The sequence below is a fragment of the Cricetulus griseus genome, chromosome 2, assembly GCF_003668045.3.
Source record: "Cricetulus griseus strain 17A/GY chromosome 2, alternate assembly CriGri-PICRH-1.0, whole genome shotgun sequence".
Classification (NCBI taxonomy): domain Eukaryota; kingdom Metazoa; phylum Chordata; class Mammalia; order Rodentia; family Cricetidae; genus Cricetulus; species Cricetulus griseus.
The window spans coordinates 315,584,326-315,601,449 of NC_048595.1; the positions used below are offsets into that span (position 1 = coordinate 315,584,326).

At 43.7% G+C, this 17,124-nt stretch overlaps 1 protein-coding gene across 1 annotated transcript; it reads left to right on the top strand.

Moving 5' to 3' along the window:
- Positions 1-9,003: 9,003 nt before the first annotated feature.
- Gcnt4 (glucosaminyl (N-acetyl) transferase 4) lies at positions 9,004-10,413 on the top strand. Its single transcript, XM_035438780.1, has one exon. It carries the CDS (start codon positions 9,004-9,006, stop codon positions 10,411-10,413), a length of 1,410 nt encoding a protein of 469 aa, XP_035294671.1.
- The last annotated feature ends 6,711 nt before the right edge of the window (positions 10,414-17,124 follow it).

Here is a 17,124-nt window from a genome sequence, read left to right on the forward strand (position 1 = left end):
AGCATGTTGCTAAAGAGTAAAGAATGAATAATCATTTAGTATGTCAAGGTGTGTGGGGAAGCTTTAGATAGGAGAGACTAGAATGTGGGACTTTGGGCTTTGTCCTCCTGACCAACCGCAGTACACCAGGGTGAATGTGCCTGGTGCTGGAGCTGGAGGAATAACCAGAGCCTTCGAGGACTTTGTGTTCCTGTCTAAGGACAGATTACAGACAAGTGCAAATGGGCCACTAGTCTCTGGCAACGGCTCAGAAAAATATGCCAGGGTGTGGGTAGGCTGGAGAGAGATTTGAAAAAGATAATCAAAGAGAACCCCAGGAAATGACGTGTTTGTTTTCCTACAGTGTGAGAACCCTAGCAGGCCAGGGTCCAGGGGAAGGTGGTCTAGGTTAAGGAACGACAAGAACACAGGTGTTAAGGCCATGAAGAGACAACAGTTCTAGAAGATTCGGAAAGCTGATGTCACCTAGAGCTCAGAGAGAGAGGAAAAGAATGAGTTGGGCTTGTGGAGGAAGCAGACCCAAGGACAGGATCCTGGTTTATGAATGAAGTGACACTCCAGTAAGTATCACAGGAAGTGGGTGTGCTTGGAGCAGCGTGTCTTATCCACTCACGAAGAACGGACTAGAAGAAACAAGGGGGCCAGGTAGGAGGCTATTTCTCACATAGGCAAAGTTGATATGGCATGGGTGAGAGTGGCTCCAACAGAATGGGAAAGGGAACCAATGGGTTCCTATAGTATAGGACTAATATGCCTTCCTGGTGCGAAATCCCCCTACCACTCACAGATTAACAAACAAAAACTTTTTTTTTCTTTTTTTTTTTTCTTTTTTCCTTTTTTCCTTTTTTTGAAACAGGGTTTCTCTGTGGCTTTGGAGGCTGTCCTGGAACTAGCTCTTACAGACCAGGCTGGTCTCGAACTCACAGAGATCCACCTGCCCCTGCCTCCCGAGTGCTGGGATTAAAGGTGTGCACCACCACCGCCTGGCACAAAAACTCTTTAATAGTAGCACATGACTGGTTCTGGCTAATGCATTAAGGAACTGGCCTTGAACAGAAACCTCCTGTCAGCTTATATAGTTTCATGGCCCCAAGTTACACTTCGAGGAATTAAACATGTTTCACCAAGACAGAAATTCCAAAGTTTGGTTGTATGGACAACTGGAGAGGTTTCTGATATAAAATATTGTCATAGTTATCCCAACACAGCCAAGGCAGCTTTCCCCACACAGCTGTTAGCCAGGGTCACCATGCCTGCTGGGCAGAATTATGCATTTCCTGATGAAGAAAACAGAGATGTTCCTTTAGCTAGATTGCACTTTGTGTAACTTAGTATTTCCTAAACACATGTAGCAGATCTTTATAACATCCAGTTATTACTCCCAGTTCCTCCTGACCTCTCAGAGACTGGAAGGGCAGGGTTGAGTTGTGGTTGGTGATAACTGGGCCATAGTTGAAATTTCTGGCTCTGCTACATATTACAACCTATAGTAAGTTATGTATCTTCTGTGGCTTATTTTCTCATCTGAAAAAGCAGGTATAATGATAGTACCTAACACATGGATTTGCTGGACAGTATAAGTAAGTAAATATAAAAAACATTACCATTCTGCATAGACCATTAAGAAGGGACAAGCATGTGTCCATGGACTCTGACAACATGAAGAAACTTATTGACTTTGGTGGTTGGGAGTGGGGACCCAGGTTCTGCTGGATGCCACCATGAGGAGCCTACAAAAAGGAGTGGGGATCCTACCCTCTGTCCCTTGATGGACAACAGTTGGCTGAATGCAAATTACTACAAGCTGAACGTGTCCTCTTCAAATTCATGCTCTGCCAATGTGATAGACGTAAGAAGTATAGGAGGTTAGGACTAGGATAGAGCTGTCACACAGAGAACTAGTGACCTTGTAAGAGGTGTGAGGGAGCTATTCACCCCACACACAAACACACACACACATACACACACTTCTGCCTTCTGCCATGGAAGAGCGCAATAATAAGGCACCATCTTGAAAGTTAGAGCGAGCCATCACTAGGTGTGACTCAGTACTTTGATCTTAGCTTCCCAGCTTCCAATACCAGGAGAAATAAGTTCCTGTTGTTAATAAATTCCCCAATTTATGGTGTTTTGTCACAGCAATGTGAGCAAACTAAGACACATAATGTAATGGAGAAAATGTGCTCCCAGCACCCCAGGACTGAAGTGAGGGTCCGTAACAGGCAGGCACTATTGGAGGGCTATGAACTCAGTCACCTTTAAAGTCTTTTCAGTCTTAAGATTTTACATTTAGGTTTCTTTGGGAACTGTAGATTTGTTAACTAGGCATTGGTGGGAAAGGCCCAGAAAAAGAAACTCTGTGATGAGGTGTTTTTGTTCCTGTTGAAAAACATGTTTTCTACTGTTAGAAAAGCTTGAACATTTTACAGAGCCAGTTGCAAACAGGATTGGCCATAGTATATTGTGAATGAAAGAAGTATGTAGCTCAGTGACTGAATAGTAAAGCTGCTGTTAAGGCAAACCTAAGTAGGAGACAGGAGACGTGGAGGGCATCTTTAAACCTTTGTTTTATTATATGTCAACTTGAAAAATAGGACGTGAAAAGCTTATTAACTTGGGAATGTCAAGATTTGTTTTTCCCAAAAGCCTTACAAAGTAGAGTCATCATTCATCACACCTGAAAAACAGGCTGGAAGGACTTGGTGTCCACAGAATGTTGTGCCAAGGTATGGATCACTGCAAGCTCTATCATCTGGTACCAGCTTCTCTGACTTCCTGAGTTGTTGTTTTTTTATTTTGTTTTGTTTTGTTTTAATGAAATGAGAATTAAATCCCCTTTTCTCTTCCTTGTAAAGGTTACCCTTTCAGAGCTGTCTGTCTTCGTGTCCATTGACTTATTGGCCCACCCATGAGGCTCTTGTTTCTTGTGTGGGTGTTGTGTTTAACCTGTGTTCACACTGTGACACTATTTGCCTTTGCCATATTCCTTCAAGGCTAGAACAAAATAGAGTGTAACCTCAGAGAGAAACTTGTCTTCCAACTCCTTTGCACAACTCTTGAAGTACTGTGGGGGCGCTATGGAAATGCACTGGAGCTGAGTCATCCTCCCACCTAATGGCCTCAGTCCAGAATTTTCCATGAGCAAGCCATCATGGAGAACCAGTGTCCTCACTGAGATCAAGTGCAGTGCTAGCACATTGGCTCGTCTGGCTGTTATGCATCAGGTCCCCTCTGTCTAGGTGGAGATTTGGGTTTTTATTTATTTTTGTTTCTTTTTGTTAAGTATGCTCATCTTTCTATTTCTGCCCTTGTGTGATGAATGATGACTCTACTCTGTAAGGCTTTTGAGAAAAACAAATCCTGACATTCCCAAGTTAATAAGCTTCTCACGTCCTATTTTTCAAGTTGACATATAATAAAACAAAGTTTATAGACTTGAAGGTGGGTGTGTGGAGGGACTGTTCTCTGCCTGGAGAGAGGTTTCATCCAGAAAGTTCCTAAAATACTTTGGAGTTCTCAGACAACCCAACTGCATAGAGACGAGGTACGAGCCAGGCATCTCTGGTGATCTAACCTAGGATGAGCTCTTTCTGCTTCCTTTAAAGGATCCCGAAGGCTGAAAACCTGACTAATACCTTCATCAGCTCACTGAAGCCTGGGCTTGGGGCTTCAGGAGATACACCGAGGTCCCTGTAGGTTAATTCTCCATGCAGATTCTCTCTCAGATAGTATAGTGTCTGATGAGTGGAATCCATCTGCCTCTGCTTCAGGACAGTTATGTAAGACTTCCAGTGGGAGCATCAGTCAAGGGCTGAATTATTATGGAAAATATGGAGAATTGTCCTCCTTATATCTAAGTGACAGGGTTTGTGTGGAAGGCAGAGTGTGTCTGCAGAGACTTTCTGGCTTCAAACTTCAACTACCATACTTTCCACATCTGGATCTTGGACAATGTGGGTTTTTTTTTGTAGATTTTCATTTTAATTTGAGACATTGGTAAAAGTGAGTTTAAAGTCGGGGAGAATTAGAGTTAGGAGAAAGCCCATTATTCACTAGGAAGGACATCCCTGCTTACATGCCATGACCAGAATGCACTAAAGGACAGCACGCAGCACAGTGTTGGTAGGGTCCCATCCAGAGAAGCTTTGTCGCCCCGCCCCCATCATGGAGAAGGTCCCCTCCATGAGAGGAGAGGCTTCTGCCCTCGCTCTTAGGTAGCTTTTTATTCGTCTCATGTGCCTCAGTTTCTTTTCTTACAAAAGAAGGATATTGGCGCTTACCACCTCATTTATAATGTCTGCCAAAGGGATTGAATTACACATATAAAAATCCAGACCCATGAAAAAAAAAAAAAAAAAAGAAATCCAGACCCATGTCCTGAGGAAGGCCACATCCACAACAATGCTATTAAATTAACAAAGCATTTGGGGTGGAAATTGTAGGGCACTGATTTCAAAATACTTAACTTGTATTGAGGCTTTGGATGTAGATTGAAAAGACAAGCAGTAGAGCGGGAGGTGTAGGAGAACTGACCTAGCTTACACGAGAGGCCCTTTGGTGGGGGGGGGGATAAAAGGCAATAAGTGTAAATCTAGGCTTAAAGAAGTGTTTGCCATTATTTTTTATGACATTGCCACCTCCAACATCAATCAGGGATAGGGCAGCCATGTTCTTAACATTGTCTACATAAAATGACCTTACAGACTGTTTTAAAAAGCTCAGGGGCTGGTGAGATGGCTCAGTGGTTAAAAGCATATACTGCCCTTGCAGAGGACCTGAGTTCAATTCCCAGCACCCACGTCAGGTGGCTCACACCCTCCTGTAACTCCAGCTCGAAGAGATCCAAGGCCCCTTCTAGCCTCTGTGGGAGTTCGGCTTCAAGTGCGTGGATCTCCACACAGATGCATGCATACACATAACTATAAAACAGAATTCAATCTTTTAAGATAGATAAACTCAGTGAATCCTGTTTAATTAGTGTACTGAAAAGGTTCCAAGATGTGGTAAACAAGCTGACCATGGGTAAGCAAAAGCTTTACAGGTGAAGGAAGGTTTTAGAAACCTTTTATTGTTACTAAATTTCTCATGAACTCCATACTCAGCTACTTGACCCCATATGCAGCATATAATTTAAGACACTGGGGGCCAAGAGACTGGCTTTCTAAATCCCATATTGAGTAAAAAACACCTGACCTTCAGAGAGGTTAACTAGACACAGCTAGCTACAGAGTTCCCCCAGGGTCCTCAGGTTCAGCTCTGTGACATCTTAACACCCTCTCTCTCTCTCTCTCTCTCTCTCTCTCTCTCTCTCTCTCTCTCTCTCTCTCTCTCTCCAGTGTCTAGCAAGCTCTGTGAATTCCTGAGAAGCACTGTAAGAATGAAATTCTTTGATTATTTTCATTTTTGAGATTTTGTTTATTTTTGGTTTCTGTGCATGGGTGTTTTCCCGTATGTATGTCTGTGCACCACATGTGTCAAGTGGCCTCTGAGGCCAGAAGAGGATTCGGAATCCTCCAGGCATGAAGTAACAGATGTCTGTGAGCTCCCATGGGGGTGCTGGGTTCTTACTCGGGTCCTCTGGAAGAGCAGCTAGTGCTCTTAAACCACTGAGCCATCTTTTCAACCCTCAGTTCTTGGTCCCTAAAAGCTGAAACTTACACAGAAATTTTCTCTCTGGGCATCTTACTCTTGTTCCTGATTTACTAGTCCCCTTCCTTCCCTGAGAAAGGAGCATCCTCTTGCTCCAATGGCCCTGGGCTCCAAGAGTGCTAGGTTAAAAGATGGTTGGACAGATGCTGGTGACTGTAGCCTCTGGCTGTGCAGGCAGGAATTGGTACCTAGTCGCTGTACATCTTAGCACCCAATGTTGTTGCCTCCTGGCTCTAGCAATGCCGAGGAGAGCTGGGGAGATCACAAATTGAGGAAATGCTTCATGTCTTTCCTGTTGGGACTTTAGTGAGAAGTGGTCTCCTCTTGAATCATTATAGAAGGCTTGCTGTCATTTCTTCTTCCGGTTTGATTGTCATGGTTAGAAACTTGTGTCTATATGGTGACAGACTCCACAAGACAACTTCCTTGTCTCCCTAGGTAAGAGGGGAGATTCTTTCCTTCTATTGGAAGTTATTCATAACGTAATTGTTCTATATTACTGGCCAGCAAGCTGCTTCCCTGCCCACAAGCCTACCGAGGATGGTAGCTTGCCGCTGTAGTGTTTACAGATCTCCTGGGAACATTGTGGTCAGCTTGAGTGCCAGCTTAGCCTAGCCCACCCTTCAGACTCCTTGGGTAGGGCCTCAGGGCTCATTTGCATCCTTAGTGCTTGAGGTGTTAGGGGTTTCCTGGTCTGGGCTGCAGGTGACAGGAAGATGTGAGGGGCTATAATTTATAGGTATTGTCTACTTTCACCCCTGTGGCTTGTGAGTCCTGGGACCATGCTGGCTTCTACAGAGCCCAGCACAAGAAGTTCCTGCAGGAGGAGGCCAAAGCCAAGCCAAGGCTGGAAATTTTAGTCTCCTTGGACTTCCTGGAGGAGCTTTCCCTCTGTTAGTACCCAGGGTACAGGACTGGTTTCCTAGCACAACAAGTGCCTGGAAAGAAGCCAACATCCCTGTTTAGAAGCTGGCAGGAACTCATTAAGATCTTAAGGCATGCCACCTCCGAGTCCTTTTACGTCCTTTTTTTCAAACTCCTTACTCTTTGTGAATTTTATACAACATGCTTTGATCATATTCACTTTTACCTTCCTTCCCCCTGTTCTGCCCAGGTTCTCCTCCCTTCCCTAGCCACTGGACTCCGTCCTTCCCCCACAGTGAAGCACTTTTTCATTAAAGGGCTTCAGTTGGGATAAGTATAGTTTGATTTTTACTTGGGACAGGGTACTAATACTGGAAGGTACTGCTTTCTTTCTAACCCAGCCAGACAAACTTTTCCTCCTAAAAGGTCCCTGTGGTAGGGACAGACAGACATTCAGGAGCTAGGACAGTCCTGGGATGTCCCAGGGACTCCCCTTTTTCTTTTGAAACTCATTCTTGTCCCTGACCAGAAAAGGCCAGAGCAGGGAGTAAGAGCCCATTCTGAGGGCTTTTTAGAGCACACACCCCACAGTCCATTGCCGAGTCCTCTGGGACTGGCCCGCTTTGACCAGCTACCCTGGCTTCCTGACAGCTCAAACTCTTCAAACCTAGGGCTGGACCCAAGAAAGGCAGGAACATAGATGCTGAGGCCTGGCAATGGGCACAGAGCTGGCCCTTACCTTTTTATGTAAATATGAAGATGGTAGTTAGGTTAACCATGGCAGGCAACTCTGGGAGCCTGTGTCAGTCTCTTTAAACATCTTCTCATTTGACCAAAGGAAAGATTAACTGATGTCAATTAAGATGCCCTGGACCTATAAAATGTACTCAGAATTGACTCATCTCTTGTTTTATCACAGCACCTCTGTACATGTGTGCTCAGGCTTCTGAGTCTGCAACTTGGTGCCTTGACCTGGGCTGTAGAATCCCATCCCTCTGGCCACATCTCAGCCAACCCTCTGTGGCCACCTTGGGTCCCTCTCTCAGCTCACTGCTGTCTTCTCCATACTCAGCTTGGCCACCAGGATTTTCAGTTCCACCCCCACCTCCCCCCACAAGCTTAAGTGGTGGCCATTCTGGTCCCTGGTGGACTTTTCCATGTGGAAGTCCTGAAGGCACTCAGGCTCCATGCAGTCAGAACTGGCCTGCTATCCTCACCTGTCCTGGTTTCCATCTCTACAAATGAAGAGACCATCCTCTCCAAATCTAGTGAGGATCCAACTTCTCATTCATATCATATTCACATTCACAGATTTGTAAACATACCTGAGACTTACCCCACCTTCTCCACTCCAGACAGCATCCTTGTTGAATGAGAGCCTGGCTTAAGGGTGTTGGTCCACTGTCAGGTCTTAGCTTTTGTTTTTCCAAACACACACAGTCATTGAGTCTTGGCAACTCAGGCTCAAGGTCAAGGTTTCTGACTACGGTTACAAAGCCGTGAAAAACTGACTCTTCCACAGGCAAGGTAACACATTGTAAACCCAAGGCCATTTTTATTACTCTACCATGAACAAGTGTTGGAATTTTTCCAATCTGAAGGCTATATTGTCAATCCCAATGAGGAAATGGGAACTAGCAAAGAAAGAAATAAGGTTTGTGCAGTTTTTTTCAAACTATGCTTCTTACACTCTGTCTGATGTGATTTCTGAATGGGGTTCTCTGGTCGTTTCCTGACTTCAGGCCCCCATCATCAGCATCTGAAGGGTGAATAATGTTAGATGATATTTTTGCCTCAAGTGAGTCACTGCATCTCTGAGGGCCTCTTGATTTATCTAGTTCTCTCAGCTTCTACCCAAACCACAGTAATCCCTTCTCAAAACACAGACTGTAAGTGACACATTGTGTAGTCAGCCTTCTGTATCTGTGGGTTACTTGTCTGCATATTCAATAAAACTCATTTAGTAAACCTGAAAAAGAAAATTCTAGAAAATTCCTAGAAACAAAATTTGAATTTGCCCTGAACCTGGTGCTATGATGAATCCATGTGAACAAGTGTTGTGAGTACCACATTAGGTATTGTAGATTACCTAGAAACAGGAAAAGGTACACAGGAAATTGTATATAGGTTATATGCAAATATTAAGCCATTTTATCTAAGGAACTTGGACTTCTGTGGATCTTGCCCATTGCCTGAAGGTCCTAGAACCAGCCCTCCATCGTAATAGTGAACAATTATGATTGTTATTGTCCACTGTGTTTGATAACCAACATCGCTCCAAATGACTACCAACTATCACAAAGTTCACAGACAATGCATTTCTATTTCATTATTTCTAGATTTGTTCAAGGACTTTGCTTCCTTTATCTTTGGGTTCAGCTCTCTGAGGAATGTGTAGTAGGTGGTACCCAGTAAACTTCGGATAAACTAAGTTGATTTTTCTCTTCCTATTAGTTAATTAACAGTCGCCATCCCTTTCTCCTCTGCAGAATGAAGATATTCAGATGTTGCTTTAAATACACCCTCCAGCAGAAGATCTTTGTCCTCTTCTTAACACTATGGCTGTTCTCTCTGCTAAAGCTTCTAAATGTGGGCAGGCTCCTCTTCCCTCAAAGAGACATTTATTTAGTTGAATATTCCCTAAGTACCTCCCCTTTTGTAAGAAACCGGTTCCCACCTCTCCCGGATGAAGTCAAGTATGAAGTTAACTGCTCAGGGATCTACGAGCAGGAACCTTTGGAAATCGGCAAGAGTCTGGAAATCAGAAGACAAAATATCATTGACTTGGAGGATGGTGATGTTGTGGCTATGACAAGTGACTGTGATATTTATCAGACCCTAAGACGGTACCATGAAAAGCTTGTTTCAAGAGAGGAAAAGAGCTTCCCAATAGCCTATTCACTGGTCGTCCACAAAGATGCAATTATGGTCGAAAGGCTAATTCATGCCATTTATAACCAGCACAATCTTTACTGCATCCACTATGACCTTAAGTCACCGAACGAGTTCAAAGTTGCCATGAACAACTTAGCTAAGTGCTTCTCCAATATTTTCATCGCTTCCAAATTGGAAACTGTGGAGTATGCCCATATTTCCAGGCTCCAGGCTGATTTGAATTGCCTATCAGACCTTCTCAAGTCTTCAGTTCAATGGAAATATGTCATCAACCTATGTGGGCAAGACTTTCCCCTGAAGTCAAATTTTGAATTAGTGTCAGAGCTGACAAAACTCCAAGGACAGAATATGTTAGAGACAGTGAAACCTCCTACTGGTAAAATGGAAAGGTTTACTTATCACCATGAGCTCAGACCAGTGCCTTATGAATATATGAAGCTTCCAGTAAGAACAAATATCTCCAAGGAGGCACCCCCTCATAACATTGAGGTATTTGTAGGCAGTGCCTATTTTGTTTTAAGTCAAGCATTTGTTAAATATATTTTCAACAGCTCCCTTGTTGAAGACTTTTTTGCCTGGTCTAAAGACACATACTCTCCTGATGAGCACTTTTGGGCTACCTTAACTCGGATACCTGGAATACCTGGAGAAATTTCCAGATCAGCCCAAGACGTGTCTGACCTACAGAGTAAGACCCGCCTGGTCAAATGGAATTACTATGAAGGCTTTTTCTACCCCAATTGCACTGGCTCGCACCTTCGAAGTGTATGTATCTATGGCGCTGCAGAATTACGATGGCTTATAAAGGAAGGGCATTGGTTTGCTAATAAATTTGATTCTAAAGTGGACCCTGTCTTGATTAAATGTCTAGCAGAAAAGCTTGAAGAACAACAGAGAAAGTTAATCACTTCATCTTCAGAAAAGTTCATTACAGATAGAAATCCCAAAGTCTCACATGAAAATAAGATCACTATGGAACTGGGAGTGTCTGATACAAAGAGTTAAGATGGAATTGTGGACACATGCCTTTCCCAGCACCGTCTGAACTTAACACTGTCCAAGACTGAACCATCTCTAGAATTCCATGCATGGATGTGAAGCCTGCTGTTGGTTGGTTCTTAATTGCTGGTCTTGCTTGTCGTCTTACTATGTCAGAGACCTTACATGTTTAGTGATATCACATTTATTGAGCACCTAACAGTGCACCAGGCACTTTATCGAGACACATGCAGGGATTAAATCTAAGTTGTAATGAATTGTGCCCTCGGGAAGCAGTGTTTACCCTCCTAAGGTGGCAACTGCAGTGCTTTCCTGTTTTCTATGTAATAATGAGGGTGCTACTGAAGATGACTTTGGAGTGTGTGCTAATCACAGCCACTAATTTCTGAAAGGGTGTCAACATGAAGCCAGTACTCTGTTTCTTAGTCCAGCAACTGAGACACTTTTGAACTATTAGACTATTAGGAGTCCACTACCTCAGAGAAATTCAAAGAATTGTCTGATCGCCTGCTTGCCAAAGTGTAATTTACCTTTTGGTGCCTCACTTTTTGATTCGGGGCAGAGGGCAATGCTGTTGGTGTGATATTTGTAGGGTATGATTGTCTGAGAAGGCAGAGGGGCGGGGGGGGCACACACACACACAGGGGTGGGATGGGGGAGGCTGACAGACTGACTGAGTCTACTGTGTGTTGTGCTTCTGAGGCAGAGCCCTCAGAGCAGGCTGAAGCATTTCACCAGTCTCTGGGGAAAGTGGGACATATGTAAAAATTCCTTGTGTTTTGATGTCAGCCCCAGTAACTATTTAAATATGTAATAATCAAGGCCAAATAAGACCATTTGAAAGACTGAAGTACTTAATTATCTTTTAAAGTTTCTGTGCCCTGCATGTGAGATGCACTTGGTGTATTTAACACTTTATAACACTAACTGCCCAGTGGCACCATTTTTGGTCCAGTTTTTTTATCTTTTTTTGGTAGGGGGAAGGTTGGTTTTTCAAGACAGGATTTCTTTGTGTAGCCCTAGCTGTCCTGGAACTCTTCCTATAGACCAGGTTGGCCTCAAACTCACTCAGGAGATCCACCTCCTGAGTGCTGGGATCAAAGCCGTGCACCACCACCACCTGGCTTCATTTCTTTTATCTTTAACTCACTTTCCACCTCTTTTGCTACACTTTAAATTATTTTGTTCCCCAGAAAACAGCAGTTACCAAATCTCTATCCTTAAAGGTATGTTTCAGAGAAAGTGGAGGATGTCTCAGCTGTTAAGAACACTTGCTGTTCTTGCAGAAGACCCACGTGATCCAGGCACCCGTACCAGGTGGCTCACAACTACCCATAACTCCAGCTCTGGGGAATATATTGCCCTCTCTGACTGGTTTACATGGAGAATGAGGATGACAGATACTTCACTAGCCATTCAGGGTCCAACTCAAAAGGTCTTGGTTTAAGAAAATGTTTTTTATGACTTTGGTCATCAAATGGAATGTATATACAACAAATAAGTAGAATGTGCCTGATCCGTTGTCTTTCTGGAGAGAAAGGCCCTGTTTCCTGTTTATTAGAAAGTGTCTCAAGTTGCTTCATGCTTTAATGTTATTTTCAAGTGGACTTTGGTCAGGCAAAGCAGTAGGAATACCCTCCTTTCTTCATGAACACATTCTCTGGACTCAGAAATGTCAGCTACTTGCCTTTTAGGAACCTTGTACAGGCTCTTGCCCTGGGAATCTTGCAGGTTTCCTGTTTACCTTCAGAGTTGATTCTTGCAAAAACCTTTTGCTATATGAATCCTTCCCCAGTTGGAGACTGTTCAACACTGCTTTATAATTGTTCTTTGTATAGTATTTATTGAATTTAGACTCTAATTTACTTAAAGATGAGAGTTTACAAATTATGTGTGAATATTAGAAGAATAATGAAAGTTGTCAAGATATATTATGTGATCAATCTACTGTACCATAGATACTATGCATACTGAAGAACCAGTATTTTTATTTTTGTTTTGCCTTTATTAAATAAAGGTATCATTGAAAGTTAAAGATTTCAGAGCTGGAGAGATAGCTCAGCAGTTAAGTGATAGCTCTTCCAGAGGACCAAGTGCAATTCCCAGCAACCTCATGGCAGCTTGGAACCATCTATAACTCTAGTTCCAGGGGATCCAACATCCTCTTCTGGCCTCTGCAGGCACCAGGCTCACACATGATGCAGGGACATAATATACATGCAGGTAAAACACTCATACACATAAAATAATAAGTTGAAAGTTAGAGATTTCTCTTGACTTCCAGAATTTGAGTATATAAATGCTTATGTATTTCATGGAAAATGAAATGACCATCTGGGGAATGTAAAGTGAATGTATTGTTAAGTAAATGAAAATCAATTCTATTGATGGTGTTCTTCAATTGTTTTCCTATTACTATCTAAGTTTCCTTTTTTTTTTGTCTTGTCCCTGTTGTTTATCATTTTAGTAATAAATTTCCCATGTATGAGTTTTAAATGGTGACTTATTATTTTAATTATGCTGCTGGTATATGTTAGCTCTCTGGCATTTCAAAATTAAATGTGCTCCTCCAATTAAGCTCCTTGGACTGATGAGCTCTACTGTCTCTCACATGCTGGTCCCTGCGTTTTCTTGCTGTTTGTTCCACTCGCCTAACAAGTGAAGAGCTCAGTTCACTTTGGTGAGAAGGAGTTGCAGTGCATCACATTTATAATATGAACCCAGGAACTTAAATTGCTTTGCTTGATGAAGTCTCATCACTCTTCACTTTGGTTTCTCTCCTAAGATTAATTATCTTGTTTGCTTGATAATTTTCTGGAAGTTCTTGGAAGAGCCCTCTACTTCTTAGCACCTTTATCCTTGGAAAATGGGAACTTTTTTCCTCTTGGAAGAGTTCTTTGTTGAAAGTCCATGGAGAGGTAGAGCTGTCCATCACTGGTGTGGACCAGGCTTTTTTTGGTCATCAACAAGCTCCCAAATCATGACATGGAGGCTTCTTATGCTTGGCCTTACCTTACTATGCTTGTCCCAATAAGTCTTATAACTTAACCTGTTTCTCTTCATCTATGTTTTGCCTCGGGGCTTTTTACCTTTCTTTCCTTCTGTATATCTTACTTTCACTGCTTCCTCTATCTGGCTATCTGGTGGCTGCCTGGCTTCTGGCCCCAGGTGTGTCCCTTCCTTTCTCTCTCATTGTCTTTATTCTTCTTTTGAGCCTAGATTTCTCCTCCTATTTATTCTCTTTGCCTGCCAGCCCTGCCTATCCCTCTCCTGCCTTGCTATTGGCCTTTTAGCTTTTTACTAGATCAATCAGGTGCCTTAGGCCGGCAAGGTGAAACAAATGTAACACATCTTTACATAGTTAAAATAATATTCTATAACACTGGTGTCTCTAGGTGTAGGAGCCTGTGTGGATTGAGGAAATGGCAGGTAAAAATACTAAAGAAAAGGTTGAGACACAGAATAGAGTCAGGAGGTCATTCCAGTGAATACCGAATATCCCAAGTTTATTCTTCAACATTCTAATATACCTAAGCCAAAAAGGGAGAAAAGGCAAGAGACTTCTTTATCAAGATACAAGAAACAAGTAAACTTATTTCCTTAATTTTCCAAACGTTTTATAGATCAAATCTCTCATTATTTGACCTTGAGGGTTAAGAGTAACCACACCTTAGACTAAATCTCTTGTTATTTAGATAAGCTGTCCACACCTAAGACCAAACATCCTACAATAATCTTGCCTTAGACCTTTAGGTCTTATGACTGTAATTTTGGAAGAATAAGGATAGTTTTGAACTCTCTGACCTTAAGTTAAAATGAAGTAAAGCCATTTTTATGGATCACAACATCCAGGCTTTGCTGATAGGAAAACACCCTTTCTAATGTTGTAATAGTCACACACCTGGCTTATCTGTAGATATGAAAGGGATTTGTGTATTCTGTACATAGATCATGGACCTTTTCAACAAGGCCATTTTAGGAACCATCAACATAATAGAAATTAGGATTCTGCTGCCCTTAAGGGTATGTCTAGCTCTTGCCAAATTGAGTTGCCATGCACGGCCATCGGAGCTTCAGGAAGCATTGGGCGTGTGTGTTTGTGGGTGGGTACAGAATCACATGAAAGTTCTAAGCTAGGAGTAGTGATGTATGCTTGTATTACCAGAACTTAGAAGGCAGAGACAGGAGGATTGCAAGTTTCCATGGCCAGACTGGCCACTTTATAGTGAGATTTTATCTCAAACACAAAAAGGAAAAGCACTATAGGTTGGATTCCTATGGGATGTTCCATATATTTTTGCTCTCTTTGCTGTCTATGAATCCATATCCAAATTAGAAAATTATAGTTTCCTGACACCAGTTATGGGGACACCCTGGCCTGAGAGAATATGATGATTATGAATTTGTCCATATGACTGAAAGATTATCTTATGGTGTACATAATACCTTGATCTTTTCTTCAGAGATATGCCCGGAATGGTGGCCTAGGTTGATATATAGGAACCTCAGAAAGGCCACTCTACCAACCTTAGCTAGGCAACCTTCCCACAACAGCAGAGGCCTCTTGGTGAGAGCCTCAGACTGAGCAGCACAGAAAGGAAGCCAAAGGTGAGTCAGGATCAGTAGCCCTGGGTAAATGTATTTGTGTTGCCATAGCTAGTGTGTGTGTATGTGCACGTGTGTGAGAACGTTAAACAAAAACTGCTTCTAACCATAATTCTAACATGCTGGTAGCATGACTATAGTTCTCTGAATGCTCTTCTCATCTAAAGCATATGCACTTCTGATGTCTCTTCCCACTGCCCACATATTGACACCACTTTGCCATGTGGCTTCCTGGTCTTTATGGCTATATAATGGTTATGATACATTCATTCAGGTTTTCCTTGATTGTGGGTCATTTAGGCTGTAAACCACCTGATTTTTTTTCTCTTTCTTTCTTTCTTTTTTTTTTTTTTTGCTGTCATAGCACTAGTGTGAATGAACAGTTTTGCAAATATTGCTTCTCCTTTTTGAATTATTATTTCCTAATTATGCATTTTTTCCAGTTTAACTTTTTATTGACCCTGTGGATCTCACATCATGCATCTCAGTCCCACTCATCTCCCTGTCGCTTCCCATCTGCCCTCCACCCTTGCAGCAACCTCCCCCCAGGATAAAACAAAATAAAATTTAAAAGAAAAGAAAAACTCATCGTGGAAACTGTAGTGGACACAGTGAGTCACACAATCCTTTCGTCCACATATCATTATTTGCAAGTGCTCATTGCAACGAGTCATTGGTCTGGTTCAAGGTCTCTGGTTTTTGCTGGTCTTCGATACTGGGCCATCACCGGGGCTCCTCTTGGATACCATGTTGTTGTCATGAGCCATGGAGATCCTATAGCTTTGGGTCTGTAGGACCAGCCCCTTCTTGTGCTCTGGCAGATTATGATGGGATGGACCAACTCATAGCTCTGGTTCTGGGCCTGGGTGGTTGCTGGGTTAGCCAGCCCACCAGCTCTCCTTCATCCTCAACACCAGGATGAGCCCTCCAGCACCACCCCAGCTAGCTCACCCTATGCTGTAACCATCAAGGGGTAGTACCAGTTCTCCTGTTCTCAGGGATGGCTCACTCATACCTACAATGGCCAGGGCCAGCTCTACTGTGTTGCACAGGCGAGGTATAGGGACCACTCTTCCCAATGCTGCAGCTGGTGAGAGTCAGGGACAGCTCTCCCACTTGCCACAGGCCTTGAGGGGTGGAGGCTTCTCTCCCTTGCCCATACTACCATATGGCAGATGAAGGGCTGAGCTAGATCTCTCATACTCAAGTTTTTGAGGCTGGCTCACCCACAACCCTGTCAAAAGATCAAGGTTCAGGGGCTGCTGTCCTGAGGGCTCCATCTGGTGAGGGGCAGGGGCAGCTCTCTCATCTGCTGCAGGTAGCAAGTGGAGAGGGCATCTTTCCCTCACCACCACATGGCAGGGTCAGCTCTACGGTATTGCTCAGGTAAAGTGCAGGGCCGGCTCTCCCTGGTGCTGCAGCCAGTGAGATGCTTTGCCAGCTCACCTCACTAGTTCTCATGACCTCAGGGCCAGTTCTCCCACCTGTGATAGGTGGTGAGGGGTAAGGGGACTATTCCCCTCCCTCATTCTACTGTCTGGCAGATGAGAGGCACCCCTGACAACAGGGTCAGCTGTGCTGCCTAGGCAAGGTGTAGGGCCTGCTCTTCCTAGTGCTGCAGTTGGTAAGGGGCTGTACCAGCTCCCTTGCCTGCCACAGGTGGCAATGGGTGAGGGGGGAGGGCATCTTTCCCTCTCCCACCCACTCTGCCATGTGGCTGATTAGAGGGTTCGGGACCAGCCCTTCCACTCTCATGTCCTCAGGGCCAGCTCACCAGAGCTGCCACTGCCACACACACACCCCACCACCACCACCACAACCCACTGGCCAACAGTCAGCTCTGTCATACTGCCCAGGTGAGGTGCAGGACCCGCTTGCTGTCTCTGGTGCTGCAGCTGATGAGGAGTGAATGAGTTCTCTTTAATGTTGCAGCCATTGAAGGGCCAATTAAACTGCACAGCCCTATCCTCTCGACCATCAGTGGTAACAGGAGCCACAGACATCAACACAACCATGGTTGCAACAGGGCCTTGGGTGCAGACATGGCCCTTGGCTGTTGCTCAGGCCAGATAGCTCCATGGTACCAGGTAGCAATCAGGCTACCCGCCTCAG

What these genes read in the sequence shown, in the direction of transcription:
- Gcnt4 (XM_035438780.1), top strand. Translation starts at nt 9,004, where the DNA reads ATGAAGATATTCAGATGTTGCTTTAAATACACCCTCCAGCAGAAGATC.